Source organism: Amia ocellicauda, chromosome 1, assembly GCF_036373705.1.
Source record: "Amia ocellicauda isolate fAmiCal2 chromosome 1, fAmiCal2.hap1, whole genome shotgun sequence".
Taxonomy (NCBI): domain Eukaryota; kingdom Metazoa; phylum Chordata; class Actinopteri; order Amiiformes; family Amiidae; genus Amia; species Amia ocellicauda.
Window position 1 is genome coordinate 25,012,397 of NC_089850.1, and position 23,379 is coordinate 25,035,775.

General features: G+C 35.2%; 2 protein-coding genes across 2 annotated transcripts in view; one reads left to right on the top strand and one right to left on the bottom strand.

Annotated features, from left to right (window-relative positions):
- Positions 1–9,367: 9,367 nt before the first annotated feature.
- Positions 9,368–11,798, bottom strand: LOC136758939 (vesicular inhibitory amino acid transporter). The gene is made up of 2 exons (XM_066713704.1): positions 11,556–11,798; positions 9,368–10,519 (listed from the first exon to the last, which is right to left on the bottom strand). Exons 1-2 carry the CDS (start codon positions 11,796–11,798, stop codon positions 9,368–9,370), a joined length of 1,395 nt encoding a protein of 464 aa, XP_066569801.1.
- Positions 11,799–13,044: 1,246 nt separating this feature from the next.
- lama2 (laminin, alpha 2) overlaps positions 13,045–23,379 on the top strand; it is a 208,555-nt gene continuing 198,220 nt past the window's right edge. The window contains exon 1 of the mRNA XM_066699351.1: positions 13,045–13,180. Coding sequence (XP_066555448.1) covers positions 13,114–13,180 — 67 coding nt within the window. The 5' untranslated portion in view covers positions 13,045–13,113. The remainder of the gene's footprint in view (positions 13,181–23,379) is intronic.

Below are 23,379 nucleotides of genomic sequence, written 5' to 3' on the forward strand. Positions count from 1 at the left end.
CATGCTGTATGTGTGTCACACAGTGGAAGCCTGCAGTAGATTAGATCCAATGACGAAGAAATCGAATGAGTGCATGTGAAAAGTAAACAAAAGGATACAACCTAAGACAGAGCCCTGAGCTACACAAAATCTCATGAGATCATAATATATGCTCCATAGTACCATGTTAAAAGGATACATTACCTATCTTACACTACATCTCAAGGTGTTCTCGAGAGCTTCTACAAATGACAGTCCTCAAGATCAATATTAAAAATAATCACATGAAGCTGAGATAGTTCAACCAGTAAGGTTACTTATATCAGAGGCATTGTGCAAACACAACTGAAGTGAGCTTGCTATTGATGGATACAAAGCAGGGGATGGATGCTAGTCATCCTTCAGTTGTGCTGTAATTTGTTTTTTCATCCAAAACTGCAGGAATGCATGTATGGATGAATGATGCATGACAAGCTGCCAATATCACAATCACTTCATCTCCATCATGCTCGTGCCTTTAACACTTTGAAAAAGTACTTTGCACCTGAAAAGTAAATAAGGCCATACAAAAATGAATTGTGTTTGGCATGTCACCTCCAGTCTAATGATCGCCAAACTAAAGTTGGATGCTTTGGTTTCTAATATATCATAATAATATTGTATTTTTAATGAATTTATTTGTAATGTTAACAAAAAGCAGCATGTATCTGCCATTAATTAATTCACTTATAATACATAATCATTTAGTCCTAACTGCAGTAGATTTACAGTTAGGTCCATAAATATTTGGACAGTGACACAACTTTCATAATTTTGGCTCTGTACGCCACCACAATGGATTTGAAAGGAAACAATCTGTGCTTTAAGTGTAGACTTCCATCTTTAATTTGAGGGTTGTTACTTCCAAATTGGGTGAACAGTGTAGGAATTACACCCATTTTTATATGTGGTCCCCCCCAATTTTAGGGGCTCAAAAGTAGTTGGACAAACTAACAAAATCATGAATTAAATTGTGAGTTTCAATTACCAGACATCACCAGATGCTGGGTTTCTTCCCTGGTGATGCTCTGCCAGGCCTGCACTGCAGTGGTCTTTAGTTCCTGCTGGTTCTTGGGGTGTTTTGCCTTCAGTTTTGCCTAAGAAATCAAAACAAACCAATCAAAGAGATAACAAAAACACACCACACATTAGGTGTGGCCAAATCAACTATTTGGTGCATTCTTAAAAAGAAAGTGAGTTCAGGAACACCAAAAGGTCCGGAACAGCACAGAAAACAACTGTGGTGGATGACAGAAAAATTATTTCCCTGTTGAAGAAAAACCCCTTCACAAAACAGTTGGCCAGATTAATAACACCTTCCAGGAGGTAGGCGTATCTGTGTCAAAGTCAACAAACCCTGTACAGTTCTGGAACAACATCCTATGGGCAGATGAGACAAAGATCAACTTGTACCCGAATGATGGGAAGAGAAGAGTAAGGAGAAGGGAAGGAACTGCTCATGATCTGAAGCATACCACCTCATCTGTGAAGCATGTTATGGCATGGGCATGTATGGCTGCCAAGAGCTGGTTCCCTTGTATTTATTGTATTATTCTGAAGTGTTTAGGGCTTTATTATCTGCTCAAATTCAGCCAAATGCTTCAAAACTTATTGGACAGCTCTTCACAGTGCAGATGGACAATAACCCGAAGCATACTGCGAAAGCAACCCAAGACTTTTTTAAGGTGAAGAAGTGGAATGTTCTGCAATGGCCAAGTCAATCACCTGACCTGAATCCAATTGAGCAGCATTTCACTTGCTGAAGGCAAAACTGAAGGCAAAACACCCCAAGAACAAGCAGGAACTAAAGACAGCTGCAGTGCAGGCCTGGCAGAGCATCACCAGGGAAGAAATCCAGCATCTGGTGATGTCTATGGGTTCCAGACTTCAGGCAGTCATTGACTGCAAAGGATTTGTATTGAAACTCACAATTTAATCCATGATTATGTTAGTTCGTCCAAATACTTTTGAACCCCTAAAATTGGGGGTAATTCCTACACCATTCACCCATGTAACTACCCTCAAATTAAAAATGAAAGTCTACACTTAAAGCACATCTTGATTGTTTCCTTTCAAGTCCATTGTGGTGGCATACAGAGCCAAAATGATGACAATGGTGTCACTGTCCAAATATTTAGGGAGCTCACTGTATGTATGTGACCAGAGTGTTTCCAGAATGCTGCTGGAACATGGGGAAAATATTAAATAAATGCATGTCTGTGTTTTTCTGCTGTGAATTAATGAATACATAGATACATCCTCTCCGTTGTGTCTGGTATTTTCAGTAAAATTGTAATTAAAACATTTTGAGGTTTTTTCATGTTGTAAAAATTTCAGATGCAAATGCCAACAGTATTTTCTAAAAAAAAATCTCGCTTAAATAGTTGTGATTGCATCTAAATAAAGGAACTGCTTCACAGATGGTGACGACTAGAGACACAGAGGGTTTGTTTAGAGAGTATGGAAGCATTTAAATTAATCCTGTGGTATTTCCTTTCAGAGGGTTCTTTCACGGGTGGTATTTATGTATGTCTGCAGTATATTTCCCACAGATTCCCATTGAATTATGAAAAGTGCTTAGAAAAAAAGATGTAAATTAGTGGAACTTTGTTTAGTTCTTAAAACAAAAACGTATGGAAACAATATGCCACCCATGTCAAATAATATAATTTTTGTCTTCTATATTTTACAATAAGGAGAAACTAAAAATTTTAGGTTTTCAGATGTGATATAAAAGTTTCTGCTTTGGCTTGGTATTTTGTCATTAGGAAGCCTTGGACAGATACCAGTAATCATTACTAAACACACTTAATGTTTGCTATTAAAATAATTTCTTCAAAATACAATACTTATTGATTTGTTGACTTTTCGTTTCCTTTCCTGAAGATATAAACCCTGTGACCACTTCAGATAATTATAAAAGCAGTTATTTTTTTTTCTGCTGTAGTAAGCTTTAATAGGGAAATCAATATTAAGTCGAAAAGACTAATGACCCTTTTCCTTTATTAAAGCCAGCAATTTTGCTTGCATGTTTCACTTATTATATGTTTTTTTGTGGTTTTCACTGTGTTTTAGAATACTTATTTATGGCCTACCGTACTTTCACTATGCTTTACTTGTGTAAGAGTTATACTTCATTTTGTTTTCATCCCTGTGTCAAGCTGTCTTAGTCTTTTTAATAAATAAAATGATTGAATGACACACCGAGGCGATGATGAAAGAACAGCAAACAGAAAAGGAGACAGTTTGGGAAAATGTGTGTAGGTGGAGGAGAATGAGTGGAGTGTGTGCCACTCAATCTTTTCATATTCTAAGAATGAATGAGACAGTAAAGCTGAATAATAAACACTAGATGGTCAATTATAAATCTAAAGTAGAGAGCAGGGTTAGGAGGACATTTATTGTACTTACCTACACAAATTGTGTTCTTGCAAGGAGCCTTGTCTTGATAAGTAATGGGAATATCAGTCAGGAGAATGTGTGTATACATTTGCTGTGCAGTGTGTCAGTAATAATTGATAATAGTGATAATCTTACAGGCTGGTAAAACTGTTTTAGATTTTAATCTATCTGATAGCTAGTAATATCTTTTTCCAGTTGTTCCCATGGATGTAAGTATCAGGCAGAATACATTTTATATTGTGTATGAAAATGCTACTCAAACTACTAAAACACTACATTATTTTACAATACTTGATGTGATGGTGTGGAATCAGCAAGAACACAAACATTACATAAGTAAAAATATTACATTAATAATACTATATATACACTCACCTAAAGGATTATTAGGAACACCATACTAATACTGTGTTTGACCCCCTTTCGCCTTCAGAACTGCCTTAATTCTACGTGGCATTGATTCAACAAGGTGCTGAAAGCATTCTTTAGAAATGGTGGCCCATATTGATAGGATAGCATCTTGCAGTTGATGGAGATTTGTGGGATGCACATCCAGGGCACGAAGCTCCCGTTCCACCACATCCCAAAGATGCTCTATTGGGTTGAGATCTGGTGACTGTGGGGGCCAGTTTAGTACAGTGAACTCATTGTCATGTTCAAGAAACCAATTTGAAATGATTCGACCTTTGTGACATGGTGCATTATCCTGCTGGAAGTAGCCATCAGAGGATGGGTACATGGTGGTCATAAAGGGATGGACATGGTCAGAAACAATGCTCAGGTAGGCCGTGGCATTTAAACGATGCCCAATTGGCACTAAGGGGCCTAAAGTGTGCCAAGAAAACATCCCCCACACCATTACACCACCACCACCAGCCTGCACAGTGGTAACAAGGCATGATGGATCCATGTTCTCATTCTGTTTACGCCAAATTCTGACTCATGTCTCAACAGAAATCGAGACTCATCAGACCAGGCAACATTTTTCCAGTCTTCAACTGTCCAATTTTGGTGAGCTTGTGCAAATTGTAGCCTCTTTTTCCTATTTGTAGTGGAGATGAGTGGTACCCGGTGTGGTCTTCTGCTGTTGTAGCCCATCGGCCTCAAGGTTGTACGTGTTGTGGCTTCACAAATGCTTTGCTGCATACCTCGGTTGTAACGAGTGGTGAGTCAGTCAAAGTTGCTCTTCTACCAGCTTGAATCAGTCGGCCCATTCTCCTCTGACCTCTAGCATCAACAAGGCATTTTCGCCCACAGGACTGCCGCATACTGGATGTTTTTCCCTTTTCACACCATTCTTTGTAAACCCTAGAAATGGTTGTGCGTGAAAATCCCAATAACTGAGCAGATTGTGAAATACTCAGACCGGCCCGTCTGGCACCAACAACCATGCCATGCTCAAAATTGCTTAAATCACCTTTCTTTCCCATTCAGACATTCAGTTTGGAGTTCAGGAGATTGTCTTGACCAGGACCACACCCCTAAATGCATTGAAGCAACTGCCATGTGATTGGTTGGTTAGATAATTGCATTAATGAGAAATTGAACAGGTGTTCCTAATAATCCTTTAGGTGAGTATATATATATATATATATATATATATATATATATATATGTCTTATTAAGTCTTAAGTCTTATTGATACTCAATCTATAAATTAAACAAAACAATAATGTATTGAAAAGCAGACAAAACTGTATTCTGCTGAACACAAAGTCTCCAATTGTAGGCCTTGTTGGTAAAATGATCCATTGACTTATCTTAAACCTACAATACATCTATTATCTGTACACATGATTTGTAAAGTCTAAGTTCCTTAGAAAAACATATTGAATATTGTTTTCTTTTTTGTCACCATGGGTGAGGGATACAAATCATATAAAAATTAAAATTAAAATATTTGCATTGTTCTGAATTTTGTACTTATGTTTAACAGTCAGTGTGGCAATTGAAACACTTTGATTCATGGTAATGCTCTTTAGACATTCTTTTGTATTTGGCTATTCTGTACAGTGGAAGTTAGACAGATAAGTGGGTTCTCTTGAGTCTGTAAGAATCTATATTTTCATCTGCCAAATAAATCCCTAAGAAAGTTAAACAAAACTAATCTGTTTTAAACAACAGTTAAATAAAAATCCAAATGAAAGGATGATTTTTGCTTTTGCTTTTTTCATATTCAGTCAGTCATTGTAAGGCTTTAGACTTTTCTGTTTCCTGGTCTGAACTGTCTTGCAAAGAAGATCTGTGGGTATGGATTGTAGCTGATGTTTTCACACATCACCTGGAGGAATCTTGTGATGCTCAAACAATACTTTAATCCAAATCCAAAATCCAAAAATATTGGCCATTACACTTCCCTATATGTTGTATAGGGAGTTTATTTTAACTTGAAAATTATGTTTCAAAGTATATATTAAAAGATTTACAAACATAACATGTATTAATTCCAGGATACTGAGATTACATATATATATATATAACAAATATAGTCCTAAGAGGAAAGGAGACACCAACTTTTTACAGCACTACAAATATGCTCTTTACCTAAACCCAGTGGGAGAACAGGTTTCTCTCATTATACAACAAACAATCACAATGTTATAGTCTTAGAACTGAGCTCCTGTTTTCAGTAGCCACTTAGGTACACCAATTGGGTAGCAGGTATTGTATGCTTGTCACACCTGTCAGCCACAATTCCCCTGTTTACCACCAGAGGTCAACATCCCCTGAATACTAACCCTGCAATCATCCAATTAACATTCCTACATACCATGTGCACTTGTTCTAATAACCCTCTGCACTCACTGGTTCTACCTCTCCCCACCAGCTCCACTGACTCCACTCTGCCCTGCACTTAAACCCCTGTTTGTGCTTCAGTCACTGCTAAGTCTTGTCTCCTTCACTGTAGCATTTCTAAGCACTACCCCTGGCTATTGACTTTCTTGTGTTCCTGACCTCCTGCCTTTGCTTTTCGACCACCCCTTTGGATTGCCTGTTTCAGACTGTTTGCCCCATCTATTGACCCCTGGACTGTCTTTAAACCTTGTCTCTTGGATATCCTCTTTGTATTGTTAGCTGTGCTTCCTCTGTATGAGAGCTTGCAGTTGGGTCCACCTCTGCTGTTGTCTGAGTCATTACAATGATGCACCACTCCAGGACCTTATACATTCAGATCCTCCACATTAGCCTATAGATCACTTGAATGCCAAGGTACCCAGTGTCCAGATAACAGCTGTTTACATTTTATTGTCACTAAATTATCAAACCTTGGAATGCTTAATCATTTAACTCCAAGGAACAATGGTCACTGGCTGCCTTTGTCTGCATCAGAGACAGACATTACATTACATATTTTAATGCAATTGTGCCTTAGGAGATTCAAATAATTGATACCATCTGCTTTTTTAATGCACCTTAATTTCCCTGCAATCCCCCCGTGACTCTCTAAAAAGATCCTTGAAAGAGTGTCATAAACAGATTTACATGGGTTGTGCTGTACAGGATTTGAATCCAAATACATGCATAAACTGTATGTGTATGCCTTTAATAAGCAGGTAAATCATTCATTTTTTTACATACAATTATCTTGAAAAAGTACCAAAATTTCAGTACAATTGCTACAGCTTTTATCATATTAATAACATACCTGTAATGGTAATGGGGTTTCCATGTGAGTTTAATTACATAAAATAAAATGTAAGACTTTTGAGCCAGATAAAAAATAATCAGGTGTCCACCTGATGCCATGTAAATTAATGAGGCAGAGACTGGTATGCAAATTAGTATCAGATGACATTTTATTTGAGTGAAATGTGGTGTCTGACTTATGTAATAAAGCAATGATTTGTTAATATCTTGATATTGTTTGTTTAATAAATGTATGTATCTTGCCCAAGTTTCATTGGTTGGTTCATATGTCATTTGTTGTGAATAATATATTTTTAAAAATGTGTCATGACAAAAATAATGAACTCAAGGGTAATAAAACCATAAAAAGAAAGGTTTTGTAGATCACCATGGTTGGACAGTGGCATATACATTATAAAAAATGTGTGCTAGATACCTTTTGAATATTTTATATTATATAATCATTTGACAGACACTTTTATTCGATGTGACATAGATGTTCTACAAAATTGAAATCTAATCAATATAATACTATATTTACAACATTACACTACACTACATAAGCTCTCAAGGCTGTCAGTGCTGGATGTTGTAGATTGGACCTTTAAACACCTTCTGTGACTTTTTTAATATGAATATTGTTTACATAAATATGGGTATTTGTGTTGAGTTTTATATCATTCTCAAATGTAAACTTTATAATTCTATGTGGCTTTCTCACTGTTCAAGCATAAGGTAAGTTTAACTTAAACAATCATTTCAAAATGTGTACAATTGAATTTTTAGATCAATGTATTACTTTTTTATGTCACTGTGATACATAGCTGTATTAAAATAAATACATAAATAAAGGTTGATGCTAATATTTCACACATGCATAATTTTAGATTCACTTTTTTTTCTGTTTTTTTTTTTTTAACTCCAGTGCAGTGTCTAGCATGACCACCAATTGGAAAGCAAAATTATGTATGTTTACTAAAAATATCAACAACTCCTAAGCACACTAGTTAGTGGATTGCTCCAGGAAGCTCCAGCTTGGTTGAAGGTTTCAGACCTAGCCTTTGTTGTCCTACTGGTAGCAATGCCAATTTGACAGCCAGTCATGCCAGCATTTCCTTCCAATATGAACTTAACTCTACCACCCTGTATAGGTAGACAGGTAATTACAAACACACACACACACACACACACACACACACATATATATATATATATATATATATATATATATATATATATATATATATATATATATATATATATATATATATATAGTGGTCATGCTAGAGATCACACTGGAGTAAAAAAGAAAAAGAAAATTACCCTGAAATCTTACTTAATCTAAAATTACGTATGTGTGGATAATTTAGCATCAAAGTTTATGTATTTATTTATTTGAATCCAAATATATGGAGTTATATAGTTATTTATACATAAACACACACACACACATATATACATATACATACATATATATAGAATTTGTCTGTTTCACCTACCTGTGATGCATTTAACATTTGACTCAAATGCAGGATGAAAAACACAGCACTAAAACAAATCTTGCGAGGTCATCTGTTTCCTTTAAACACTAGAAATCTAAGCAAGCAGTTTTGTTCAATCGTTTTAGATGCCTTCTTAAAAATGCAATTATGTTTCACATTGATTAACACATTAATCCCAAGAAACTTCAGATAAATTATACAGGAATGATGTATTCAGAAGCTATTACGGACAGAAGGCATCATTAAGAAATCAATATCATACATTGCACAATGCAGCTTATATGTCACATAAGTATTGCAAATCCTGCCAAGAGTTTATCTTACACTTTCTGTATATAGGTCCAAAGTAGTTATTATCCTTCACTTGAAGTGAGTTCAATTTAAGTCTTAGGTACACTTTATAGGCCTGTTAATGTAACACAAATTAAAAAAATACTATATATACTTATAATATCCTGGAAACCTAAAACAAAACATAAAATATGTGTTATCAGATAACTCAGCCACACTTTCTTGCATTGGTTGCTTAAGATCCTTTATTCTAAAAAAACATTTTGAGACAGATCAGAATGACTGCCAAGATGTGTTTTAATGTTTTATATTGAGAGAAAGTTATCCCATTTTAGTTATACAAATTATATTTAATTGAAAATGATTTCATTATTTAAATTATTATCTAAACTATATCATATGAGTAATACACTGCTTACCTGGGAAACACATTTCAAGACATTTCTTTTCAAGTAAACATGATTATAAGTTTATGTCTTGCAAACAGTTAACTTTCAATTAACCATTAAGGAGTGCAGTGACCACTTTTACCTTTTTCCAAACACTTCACTTAATCCTTTAATGGAACATATTACTCCAGATAAGCTACACAGGGACCCTAGAACTAAGATGGAGAAATCAAGGACCTTAACCCTGCAATCCAGTTTTGTCCATTTCAACTTCAGGTGGAAAAGCGAAGGGAGGAGGAAGGTCATAGCAGCTCCCGTCATGCTGCCAGTCAAACCCATCAGCAGGGAGAAGTGGGGCATGTACATTGCCATGAGGACAGTGAACAGCAGGAGGCCGCCGCGCAGGGCCAGAGCTCTGTTCTGCATGCTCTTCTGCGTCAAGTCTAACTTAAAAATGCAGCCTTGTAAAACTTCAGCTGCTGCGTAGAAGGGCAAAGGATAAGATAAGAGGGCTTTGGCAAGCAGGCAAAGGTTAACGACCACCCCGAGGGTGGTGGGCAAATTGTCAGTAATCACTTCCTTGGTTTCTTCACCCCATGTGAGGAATGCCAGGACGGCAAAGGCAGTCTTAAAGATGCAGGCGAAGAAGTGGGTCCAGGTCAGCATGGTCCCAAAGTTGCCCTGGTTCTCCATATTGCCTTCCAAGGTGGGAAGAAAGATCTGAGATGTGTAGCTGAATATGATGACCCCCACGGACACCAGGAACTTCTCAAAATCCACGTAGAACTTCATCCCCCCCCAGGACCAGCAAGGTATCCGAGTCAAGCAGTAGGTGATGACTATGAAGGTGATAATGAACTGAGCGATGGAACAAAGGAGGCTGAGCCTGGACACCACCCTGAGGTTGCGGATAAGCATGCATGGCATCAAAGTTAGAAATGCGATTACTGACCAAGCTGTCTGAGAGAGTGGCATGTAGGGGAAACTGTGGTACATAAGATTACCACTTACCACCAGGTACAAGATACAAGTCATTATCAGCTCAACCACCTGGGCCATGTTGACTATCATACCACCCAGTCGGGGAAACAGCTGTTTGCAGCAGGCATTGGCAATATCTTCATAAGTATTTCGAACTCTGATAGGTATCCCCTCTTCATTCTCCTCATACAGACAGGCAATGAGGATTTTGCCCGTGTAGCTACAGATCACTGCAGCCAGGATTATCAGAAGCAAACCGAGGTATCCACTGTGTAGAAGTGCATACGGTAATCCTAGAACAAAAATCCCCTGAGGAAAGTGAACAACAAAGATTCAGCCTTATCTATCAGCTCAATCTACATCTTTATTTTCTTGGATAATTCAGGGTTTGGCTTTTAGACTTTCAACCAGACCTCATTTAATTCTATTCTTGTAAGTGGCACAATAGATCTACTGTATCTAAACTACATTCGATTTAATATGGTTCTACATAAAAGTGCAGCCTTGCAAAACTAAGCAAGCCGCCGGACAGAAAATGCTTTCTCTCATTTGTGATGGGATAGTATATTTTATTGTCAGTCTGGTGCCAGAGCAGGGAACAACATCTAAAGAGATAATGCTGTGCTCAGTTTATGTATTTAAATTACTTTTAGGAAATCAAATATTTATTTTTCACACAGCCAATATGTTTTGGATGATAAATTGGAACAAATAAAAAAAAAAAGAATTAAAACAGCTGACAATATTCAAATAATGATTTCACTTAGTGTCCATGCATTCTGGATAATAATGTTAAACCATTGGAAATATTCAGCATCCTGAGATATTTTAGCACCATGTTTCCACACCAAAAAATGAAAAAAACAACAACATATGACACACATGCATTGACAAACCTTATTGTATACTATACTTTTGTCATAAGACAAAAACAACAAAAGCAACAGAACGAACATTAAAAATAGCTGGTAAGTAGTGCATTTAAATGGTTAATGTAACAGGTATTTTAATAGTATTTTTGGACTTTTCTGAATATATTTCCCTGCATGCTGCACATGTAGCCACAGCAATCAAGTTTTGAAGGTTAAAACATTCAAAGATGTATATTGGTTTAAAAATGAAAATGAAATATAATTTTAACACCTACAAACAAATACTACCACTACTACTACTAATAATGTATAACAGAAAACCAACAATGTAAACTATAACTATATGTATGACATATTTTGTAAAGCTGCTTGGCCATCAAAGTTAGATTCTAGTTATTTATTTGTTTAGTCAGTCCAGATATAAAACACTAAAGTTTCTCTATAATTGTTTGCACACAGCAAGTGAGGATTACCTGGATTGCATTGGTGACATTCCAGCCAGCCTCCCAGGTTGTGATGTGAGTTGGGACAGGTCCCAAAGCTGCACCGGCTGGGCTAATGGGAGAAGCTTCAGAATGCCGGGCACCTGTGGAGGTTAAGCATCCATCTGGCTCTTCTCTGCCTTCCGCACGGGTCTTGTCCAACTCATCCATCTGGGCAAAATGTAGATTCTCCTCATCACCTTCCTGAGTAAATCTGTACCTACTCAGTATCATGAGTCGAAAAAGCTCAGCTTGAGTTCCCAACCAGCTCAACTTCAGGAAAGACATATTCAAGTCTATTTAGTTCTTGTCTTCTTTCAATACCTTGAGAATACAATTGTGCTATAGGCTACAGGGATCCAAGGGGAACCAGCTGCTTTAAGTAACCAGTGATCACGGGGAGCGATTCAGTTTTCATGAGAAGCTCAAACTCTATAGACCACTCACGTCAATCTTGGGGTTTAAAAACAGAGGGAATAAGGTCCACAGCACACCAACAGGAATTTAAAATTCAAATTTGGATCCTTATGACACTCAAATCATCCACCCAGATGAGTGCATGCAACAGGTGATTGATAGCTTACAGAAATGTGAGAGAATGAAACTCTCCTGTCTATTTCGAGAGAATAAAAATGAAGACAAAGCCAAGTTACACAGCTTGTATCATTTTAGCATTATTTATATTAAAATAAATAAGTGTGTGTGTATATTATTATTATTATTATTATTATTATTACTTCTTAGATTCAGGTGGTTATCACTCTGTCCAATTGGATAACTACGATCATCTTTGTGGAAAGGCTACTGTACATGTACTTTTGTTATAGGACATCACATGTAATGTTAATTTTCACGTAAGCATATAAACCTACGAGGTTTAGTTTGACCTTGTAGTGATTTGTACTTTGCTACGTAAGTTCACTTTCAAATACAGTTCACCTGACGCACAGCAAACGCTAGGTACTTCTGTCTAACACTAGAAGGAGCTATAGAGTCCACATTAATTCATTACCAAGCTCTAAGTAACTTGAATACATATAATAGAGTTTGTAGTCATCACGAATGAAACATAAATTATATACATTTTAATAGGGATGATTTAAGATACGGTGTTAACAATAACAATATAAAAGAAAATGCAAATAGAAATTGTTTCTTAAAATTATATATTATATAAGTACGCTTTTTTAGATTCATTTTTTTAAAACATTTTTAGATTTAAGACATACAAGAATTAGATTGTCTCCTACAAGTGACGGTTCATTCTAAGAGCTGAAAGTGATTATTACAAGTTATTATAATTGATATAGATTGTGTGTATACGTACCTAAAAAAAATCATGATGTATGTTTGCATGTATGTATGTATGTATGTATGTATGTATTCTCTGCTCTGGAGCCCCTCTCTCTAGGTGGGGGGGCGTTTCCTCTTTGAACTTCGCGAGTCTCCGCCGACGTTCCTCCCAGTTTGAGAGCGCTGGGCTGGCAGCACACAAGTGTGTCCGTCAGACGTGTAACTATTGTGTGATGAAGCAGCAGCAAAACTCAAAATGAAAAAGATTTGGGTTTTAGCACTCATAGCGTTGCTATGGCAATGCATTCGAGCTCAGCAAAGGGGTGAGTGGACCATTTACCAATGTAATCGCTTTCCTTCAAAACTCATGTCTCTTTGCAATTGAACATTTCTTTGATGTCTCAGCGCAGACTGCCTTTTTTTCTTATTGCAATACTTGTGTCCGTTTGAATGAATTGCAAAACTAGTGTGTTCTGTCGTATCTATTCACATGAGCCAGACACGAAAATGCTTTCTACAAACTTTTTGGAAGTTTCTTTTTTAGGATACCGTTCACATTTCAAACAATTCACATACATATGCTTCATACACCTCTCCTTATAGTTGAAGAGTACTTCTTAAAAACATGATTAATACATTTACATTGTTTTTTTTTTTTTTTTTGTATAAAACACTTGTTGTTATTGTTCCTCGTTTTGAAAAAGGTAATGCATATTTCCTGTAGGACTATAAGATTGTCCTGAAGGTAAACAGTGTTGCTTGGTCTTCATTTTCAGTTTTCTGGGCCCTGAATCATCAGCAAATGTTTAATCTATAATTATGTTTTCATTTTTAGTTAATGATTTAAATGAAGCAGTCAGATGATGGAATTGCAGAATTTATTTCTGTTTATTTTCTCTTTTTTTCATTCATTCAGTCTTACAAATATCAAATGCCAAATAATGTAATTACTTTTTGTCACTGAAGGACACCGTAGCTGTCTCTGTTTAGAGTGTGGAAGATAGATGTTAGGTTTGGTAGACTAAGGAAAGTTTCTGCTTAACAATGTCTTGGCAGAACATGTGATGATTAGGATAATGTAGGTGATTAGCATCAGTAGTGTTTCCCCCTGACAGTGTCTACAATATTCTTTTGACTAACTATAAATTAAGTTAACTAGTTTGTTCTTCACAACAACTGCTGGACATTTTGTTATTTATTCTCATGAAGGCGTCAACATACATTCGGACATTGATGTTACTAATACCACCTTGACACCATCATAAATGTGCATAATTATGTTGTCATTCTCATCGTTTTCCTATGCACTCATTTACCTTAACTTTCTTTTTACTCTCTTGTGGTTTTACCATGTCCTCACTGCTCTTTACTATATACTGTAGAAGACAATGTAGTAAAAGTTTATAAGGTTAAATAATTAATTACCTATGCTAAAGCACATTAAACTATTCAAATACATTTGTTTTTAGTTATGGTATCTAAACCATTGCCCTCATGAAGAGACACATTCCCATTAACAGGTGCTACTTTGTGTGGTACAGGAATCTAAAGCAGCTGGTCAACACTAATTTTAGGAAGGTGTAAATCGAAGACAGTGCCATCCTGACCTACATCTAAATACAGATACAAGAAATTGAGGAAAAGAGTGCTTCATGTTCTGCATTTAGAAACACTCTGTATAGTATCATCATAAGCAACCATCAAAAGCTATGATTAGAGCTTTCAGGATGTGCTAAAAAAAAAAACATTTTCAAACTAAATGAAGGCTGTTGAAAGCTTAACAAAATGGGTGACATTTTATGTCTAGTTCAGTCACTCCTCTCAGAAATAATGCCATACACAATTAGACCATTTCAATAGTGGTTGTACATTTTGTTAGTCTGGCGATAAAGTCATTGTTTGTTTTCAACTACCTGAGAAAAAATTATCCTGGAAAATTTTGTACTCGGTGGGTTAGCACCAGAATATGGAGCTCAGAGCATGTTTGTAGACATAATAATATATAAAAGTTTAAAAGGAAAATAATTTTCTCTGCTGCAAGGACATAAAAGATAAAAGACACTGTGTTATTAAGCTTTTGAGGTTATTAGAGTTTACATTGATTAAAACATGCCAAAAATACATCTTGGTTTCCATACTGCTCAAGATTTTGTGTTAACTGTTTGGCATGTTTAATGTGTGTCAAAACTATGTCAGTACCTATCCAAGCCAAGTATACATGTTATTGTTTGTAATAGCAAGTGTCAGCAGTTGATTTATTTTCACAAGGTCCTGTAGATGGTATTATTACAAATAATAACTTTGCAAAACAGTATAGCTCAGCAGGTGGTAATGACAGACCATAAGTTTGTATATATTGTGGAAGAATTCTACAAAAACATATATACTAGTAATGATAGCAGTAAAGAAGAGGAAGAGGTCTCAATAATCACAAGTGAAATATCAAATGTGGTTCCAGAAGAAGTAGGCTTTGCCATTACGAAGAGAAAAAAATGAAAATCACCTGGAATCACAGTGAATATCCTAAAAGAAGCTGGAGAAGAAATTGAAAAGATTTTGGCAAAACCTTTCACAAAGTGAATAATATTATTATATTAACCTGCAAGACACACTGGACTTCACCCAACCAAGAGAACAAGCAGGATTCAGAAGTGGATGTAACACAATGGATCATATACAAGTTGTGCAAGAAGTATTGGAAAGATGCAAAGAATATGAGCTTCCTCCATGCCTGGGCTTTGTTGGCTACAAGAAAGCATTTGATTCAATATATACAAACTTAGTCATCAGACCTCTAAGAAAACAAAACATTGAGGAAACTTGTTTTAAATAAATCTACAACAATTCTACATCAACATTCCCACACAACCAAGACAATGACAAGATGAATATTTGTAAAGGAGTACGTGAAGGAGACACAATCTCTCCAAAACACTTCACAGCAACTCTTGAAGAAGAGTTCAAGACTTTGGATTGGGAAGAACTTGCAGATCCAAGTATGAAAACTGGACCTTAAAGGAACCAGAGTAAAACCAAAGTCATGTTTAACAGCTTTGTTACATCTAAGAAAATTGAAGTAGATCAACAGACACTCAAAGAAGTCAAAAGTTATGTTTATCTTGGACAACAAATCAGTGCAGATGGAGATATTATGGAAGAAATCGAAAGAAGAGTGAAAATGTAATGGAGTGTATTTGGAAGAAACAGCATGCTATTGAAAGGAAATCTACCCACTTGCCTCAAGAGAAAAGCATTTGATCAATGCATCCTGCCAGTGCTCAATTATATGTGAAACCTGGTCACTTAATGCAAAAATGATACAAAAACTGCATCTAGTGGTCTGTTCTTGCAGTGTGTCCGGCCCATTGTCATTTACAAATGTTCACTCTTTCAGTGATTTCACATACTTTTGTTTGTTTTCTCAGATCCATATTAGTTTTTAGATAATAAATATGTTTTTTATGTCTCCTCTTGTTATTCCTAGTATGCATCTTTGCATGCTTCTGTGTTTCAATATTATTTTTATTTTTTACTGGTGTTGCTAAAATAATGTTAATTGATGTATGTTGGGTGTATGGCTATATAAGAGGAAGCTAAATACAATTATTTACCATATATTATGTATATAAAACTTAAGCAATATTATGGTCACCCTGAGTGTACACATACTGAAAGTGTTTGAAACCACCTGTGTAGCGTCCTTCATTTATTACTTCTGGCAGAGATGGAGGATTTAACCAGAAATCTAATTGTTCAAAACCTGAAGTCTCAAAACCTGAGCACCTTTAAAGAAGAGAGACTAGGAGTTATATACTGAAATGAAGACACCTGTCAGGCATGTTATCACAAGTGCTATCTGTATATATCCATCATCCATGAAGTGTATCATATTTTTTGTTTGATTGCATTGGCTTCCCATGTTGAGACATATTCTGATGTGATTACATGTTTTTGAAACAATATTTTAATCATAAACAATATCCTAAAGGTATAATATACATATAACGTAATATAAACTGATCATATGGTTGTAAAATGCTTTAGTATACATGACTTTTCCATAGCAGTTACATGTTGAACATGTGTAGGTAATGTAAAAAAACTGCATTTCGGTCCCAAAACAGACAAATAGTGGGTGGAACTGTACTTCAGTACTTAGTAAATCCCTGCTGATATATCATATTTAGAGGTTCACTTATAGAAAGCATCTTGAAAAGAATTGTGTTAATCTGTTGAAAAAAATAAAAAGGGTTTCTTTAAGGAAATAGAAAATGTCAGCACGTAAGCAGACATGAGAAGATATTAACTGGAATTATATGCAAAGTATTTTTTAAAAGATGGTGCTTTGTCTGAGATTAAATCATTCTGAAAAATGTTGACATATTAAATGCTGTACATTACTAAAACAAATCCTTTGACTAATTTGCTTACTTGTGTTTTGCTGGTGAAATTTTAAGCAATAACTATATTTGATCTGTTTTAAGGGCACATACACACATACATTTACAAGCAATGCATTACAGAAGGAGATTTAAATGATGAAATATTTTAATGTATTGACCTTGGGTACATTTTCAATAAAGGTATAAGCTTTCTGCTGTACTATGCTCTGTACTGTTAGTTTGTTGGTGCATATATTGTAGACCAAACTATTACTTAAACTTATTACCTCGCTCATATCTCTGTGATCATTTTAGTATGACATAATTGTTTTATTTTTTTCTGTGCTGTTGAATGAACATGACATGGCATCTCTTTTGTTATGTGATGATTTTGTTTCCTTATCAGCAGTGTATGTTTGGGAACCAAATATAATGAATTACCAAAGTGATTAAAAACAGTCTAGAACATTTTTGATTGCATGGGTGCAAGTGCTTCTTTCCACTTTTTTTAAATCATAGATCTATGAAATGGCCTAAACAACATTGGTGCAGACAGTGACAGATTGTCACTGAAACATCATCATATACAGTGATGCAGCTGTAGAACATGCTAGAAAAAGCTGACCCTTCAGATGCTGTTTGTGGTTATACTGATACAGTGCATAGGTCATAGTCTGCATTTGTGGTTTGTGGATAATCTTGTGGTAGGTAATGGTACTACAGTCAGCCAATCCATATAACTGTATAACTTTGCTGTTATTTTTAAATATTTTGATATTGATGACGTATCTTATTCCCTGTGGTTGATTATATAATTATTAATATCACTGGGCAATAATATTACATGTAAGAATAAGTACATGTGCACCTAACAACCAAAAACATGATTCAAATCCTAATTAAACTTTTTTCCAAACCAGTGGAAATTAGGATCACTTGATTTCCAAGTTTGGTTAATGGATTTTGATTAAAATTTTACTTACAATGTCTTACAGGTATTCTGCTCTATGCATTTCTCGGTTTTACACAATTGCACTTTTTTGGATTGCTTAAAATGAAGACAAACCAAATGTGTTTGTTGGATCTCTTTAGGATGAATATAAAAACAATAATTTATTTGCATTAATGGTGGCCATTGAAATATTTTCTGAAAGTATTACATTTGAGCAGAATCTCTAGGTACCCTACATTTTATAAAAATAATAATCATAAAATCTTTAGTTAAGACAGTTATTTTAACAAACAAAGCTTGAAATCTGTTTTCTTCAGGTCCCTGTGCTATTTTTTCTATAATTTCCTGACAATTAATTCTGCTGAATCCTCTGTTGCATACTTCCACTACGCTTATTAGAAGTTGCATTGTTCATTAACTGGGATGTGATCGCCACAAATCCTCAAATCATTCTGCAAACCTGCCAACAGGCTATGTAAATCTTATTTCCAGTGGGAAGCTTGAGGGCTTTCAGTTCCACTTCCTACAGTACGTTCAGTTGCTATTTATGCATGTCGGAGCATTTCACTCTCATTTCACATTGATCTTTGAGATACTAACTGCCCTTTATGTGCACAAAAGTCATAATCTTTCCAACATGACATTATGGAATTAAACTGAACAAATCTTATTATATGGTAATGTGACTTAGATACATAAGGTATCAGGAGAGATATATACCTGACTTTCAACTGGAAATGTTAATATTAAATGCTTTGCATTTGGTAACAGAAAGGTAGGAGTAGGATTCTGACAATGGTGGTATAAATGTGGGGTGGCAACAGTGTTAACAATAAGTCTGGAGACAATGCAACATTTGTTGCTAACTGTCTGTCATTTGAATTAGTGTTGCAGGAATGATTGTTTTGGGTATGTAATTTATTGTTGCAGAAATAGCGTAGCATAAATGAAAAAGGAATATTTTAGTATTTAAAGTATGATAGATTCACTCATGAAGCACCCTGATTTGATAAAGCCTGACAAGAATTGTATATTAAGAAGCGCCCACACCTATTTGGTATTGCACTGCTACAGCAGCATTACTTTACTGAGAGCAGGAGACGTGGGCAGTTTCTCACAAGCATGTTCTGTCTACATGAAATAAGCTGACAATCACATGAGCTTTTGTCCCTTCCGTTTTCAAAATGCAGGCACAATATTTGTTATTGATCTAGATTTCAGAAATGTTAAAGCTCAGACACCCCCCATTAAGAGTTCTGTATTGTTCTCTGGGTGCCAGTGTTATGAGAAAGTAAGCATGGTCTGGCAGTCAGATTGGCATGTGAAATTGCATGCTTTGTTTAAATATTAAAATAAATCCACCTGGATGATCTTCCTGGCTTTTAATTTAAAATACACAAAGGTAAACATGCATTACAAGCAACACGTGTTCTTATAAAAGAACAGAACTTAGATAGTGGCCCTGTAATATGCACCTTTACAAAGCAAAACCATTAAATGCACTTGTTTTAGGCATTAACATACAATTGCTTTAACATTGTTGTAGTGTAGCCTTTTAGAAAATCCAAGCATACATTCCACACTTTTAATCAGAAATGTCTGAATCATATAATTGATCTAACTTCAGTGAACTGCATAGAAACTTAAAACATTTTTCAGGTGAATTAATTTACTTGGTTTAAAATATGAAATGAATAGTCTGCCAAAATATCGTTAGAATGACAGACCTTGTGAACATTAGATTGCATTACAGACAGGTATGTCAGTGGTTGTAATTGAAAAAATAAACCTTATTGATTTTTTATAAGATGAAGTGGGTCATTGTATTCTTGAACAGCATCTGTCACCATCAGATGTTGCAGAATAGCCTGCCATCCTTTTCAAAGAAAGGGACAAAGGGATACACAATTCTATATTTGTTACTAGAATTGCCAGTTTTATATGATTTTATTTTATGAAGTGCATCTAAGAGAGTTGGAGCAACTCCTAATCTTCATAGTGGTATGGTGCTTCAAAGTTTGTGGTTCTTTCCTGACTCCTGTTGCTGTAACTCATTTGCTTTATTTGGCTCCTCGTTGAACTGTCATGGCTAGTTCTTTAGAATTGCTTAATTTTGTAGACGGCTATCATGCAGCTGAGTAATGAACTCAATAGCTATTGAGATCTCGGTTAAATTAAAAGTCCAGTGTAGAGGGGGTCACTTCCTGATAACCGCATTACTTTGAGGTATCAACGATTATTTTCATGATTAATCGCACCCACCTTTGATCGACCTTCCTGTGCATTTCCCAAACTGTGAAACTGCAGTTGAAGAATGATCTTGTAATAGATTTCAGAAGGTGCTGTCCAGGTAACGGTGCTGAAAATAATGGGGAGCCGATAAAAAAAAAAAAAATCAATATATTCAATATATTCCCTGTGATTTTAATACATACTTTTTAAAATAAGTGGCAGTGATAATGTTAATATTGTACGGTAAACTAATTTTAGTAATTGATTGATTTCTCCATAACTGTTTTATTCTAACCACGATAATGTAATAATTCAACATGCCTATAAATTACACAATCTACCCTGTACATTGCATTGAATGCAGAAATGAATAAGTGAAGCGATAGCTCTCATTTAACAATGGAAAGGGGCACCACAAAGAGACACATTCTTCAAATAAGCGAAGAAAATAAAGGACAACAGAGATGTTTTTAGCTTGTTACCCAGTAGCCAAAGAATTGGTTGGCGGAAAATATCCTGTAATTATCTAAATGTTCACCCAATACTGTGCTGAGTAAATACGTATTGGAAGTAAGAATTCAGAGAGAACTACAGCAAAGTCGAAGGAAAAAATATTCAAGTTCATGGCATAACAGGTTTAAAGAAGTGTTATAAAACTTCTTTGCTTGAGACCCATTCTATAGATTATTTTGTCCATCTTTGGTCTGTTCTCCTTTCTGTTCTCAAATGGGCATGTCTGGCTCATTTCCATTTTAATATTTTCATTCTCAATTTTGTCACATACTTTTTGTTGGTTCTCAGATTATTTGTTTGACTGTCTCTTTGTGTTATTCCAAAAATGTATTTTTGTATTGTTTCCACTTTCTGTATCATTTTTGCATTTAGTTACCAGATATAAGAGCCATACATTAGCATTGATAGTATGCATATTCATCAAATTGTTTTCTCTTCAAGCAATTGCATTGCTTTATTTTCAATAGTGTGCCATTTCTTACAAATATATCCATCCCAGTTTTGTTATTTCTTCCATAAGATGTTTATCTGCATTGATTTGCTGTCCAAAATAGACATAACTTTTGACTTATCAAGTATCTTTTGATCGACTAAGTTTTAACAAAGCTGATGAACATGATTTTGGTCTTAGGTTCATTTTGAGTCCTGTTGTCTTACTTGCATCAGAGAGTTCTTGAATTGGAATCTGCAGGGCTTCAGGCATTTCTGCAAAGATGACAAACACTTGAACACTTTTTCAAGTGTTGCAGTGAAGAGTTTTGGAGTGATTGTGTCTCCTTGATATACTCCTTTGCAGATCTTGAATTTGTCAGTATCTTGGTGTCATCACATTTTTGATGTGGCATTGTTGTAGATATATTTAATTAGATTTTATGTTAATTTCCTCAATTTATTAATTCCTTAGTGCCCTGATGATTGAGTTTGTATATATTAAATCAAATGCTATCTCATAGTTGATAAAGTCCAGGCACAATGGAAACTAATATTCTATACATGTTCCTAATACTTCTCGGATTACTTGAATATGATCCTTCATGTTATAGCCACTTTGGAATTGTACTTGTTATTTTGGTTTGATGGTGTGTATTGATGACAAAACCTGAGTCAGTACAAATTCTTTGTATATGATGGGAAGTAGACTAATGGGACTATATTTCCTCTCAAATCTTCAGGTCTTTTCTCATTTCTAGTGAAAGAGAATGACAGTTGCGTCGTTCCATTCATCTGCTATTTGTTTAATTCTGAGACAATTCTTGCAAAACCTTTCACAAAGTTTCTCCATTTAGTCTCCAGCTTTTCAGGATCTCCACTGGGATTCCATCATCTCTATGTGTTTTCCCATTTTTCATCTGTTTTATCTCATAAGCTACTTCTTCTGAAATCACATCTGGTATTTCACTTCTGTTCATTGAGACCTCTTCTTCTTGTTGTTTACCACTGTCATCACTAGCTATATAACATTTTTCCACTCTCTTGATAATCACATCTGTTTTTGATTGTTGTGCCATCAAAATAATTTGATTTTTTTGGTATTTTGAGATTTGTGTTGAAATTGTGACGTGGTTTTGTTAGCAATAACTCACCACATTAGCTAGTCGGATTGGTGAGTACCTCTTTAGACAGATTTGTTATTCAGGTGATTTAAGGCTTAGAGATGCAGCTGTATTTCACCTTGTATATCCATAGTTACTCTCACCACACCAAGGTAGAGTGCAGTGAAGTCAGTTTGATTTCTCAAATTATACATTTATTTCCTAGAAAATTAAGCATCACAATTATTAGCATAATTGTTTTCAGTACTTTGTGCAGCCTCCCCTTGCAAGGATAGTGGCACTGAGCTTTTTTCACATCATGTGATTTTAAATCATAGGCATAGAGCTGATGCATTTCAGGGAAATATGTCTAAAATGCTTTTTCATCCACTCCCCCATTTCCCTAGACAATTTTGCAAATATTGTCAGAATCAAAAATATATATAGGTTTTTTTTTTTTTTAATACCGGAATATTCTATATTATCCAACATCTGCACAACCCAACTTGTTGTGAGTCAAAAATATTTTTTATAAATGTGTTAGCTGATTAATTAAAACGTATATTATTTTTGCATTGATCCATTGTATTATGTATTCAGTTTTTTGATAGTTGTAGATTATTTTCCCCATCTTCTTCTTCTTCTTCTTCTTATCATTATTATTTATTATCATCATCATCATGGCATCTTTAGTCATGACTAACAATATGTCACAAATAAAAGTGCCATGATGATGATTATTAATAATTTTAACTGTTATTAAAAAGCCTATTTTTAAGGTGTTCTGTCTGATACTGGGATAATGTAAAAATGTTTCTTGCTTTATTTGCTTTACTTTGACAATATCAAAATAAAGTAGTGCATTTTTAGCTTTTGTAATACAGAAAACAAATAAAAGCTTCTGTGACACA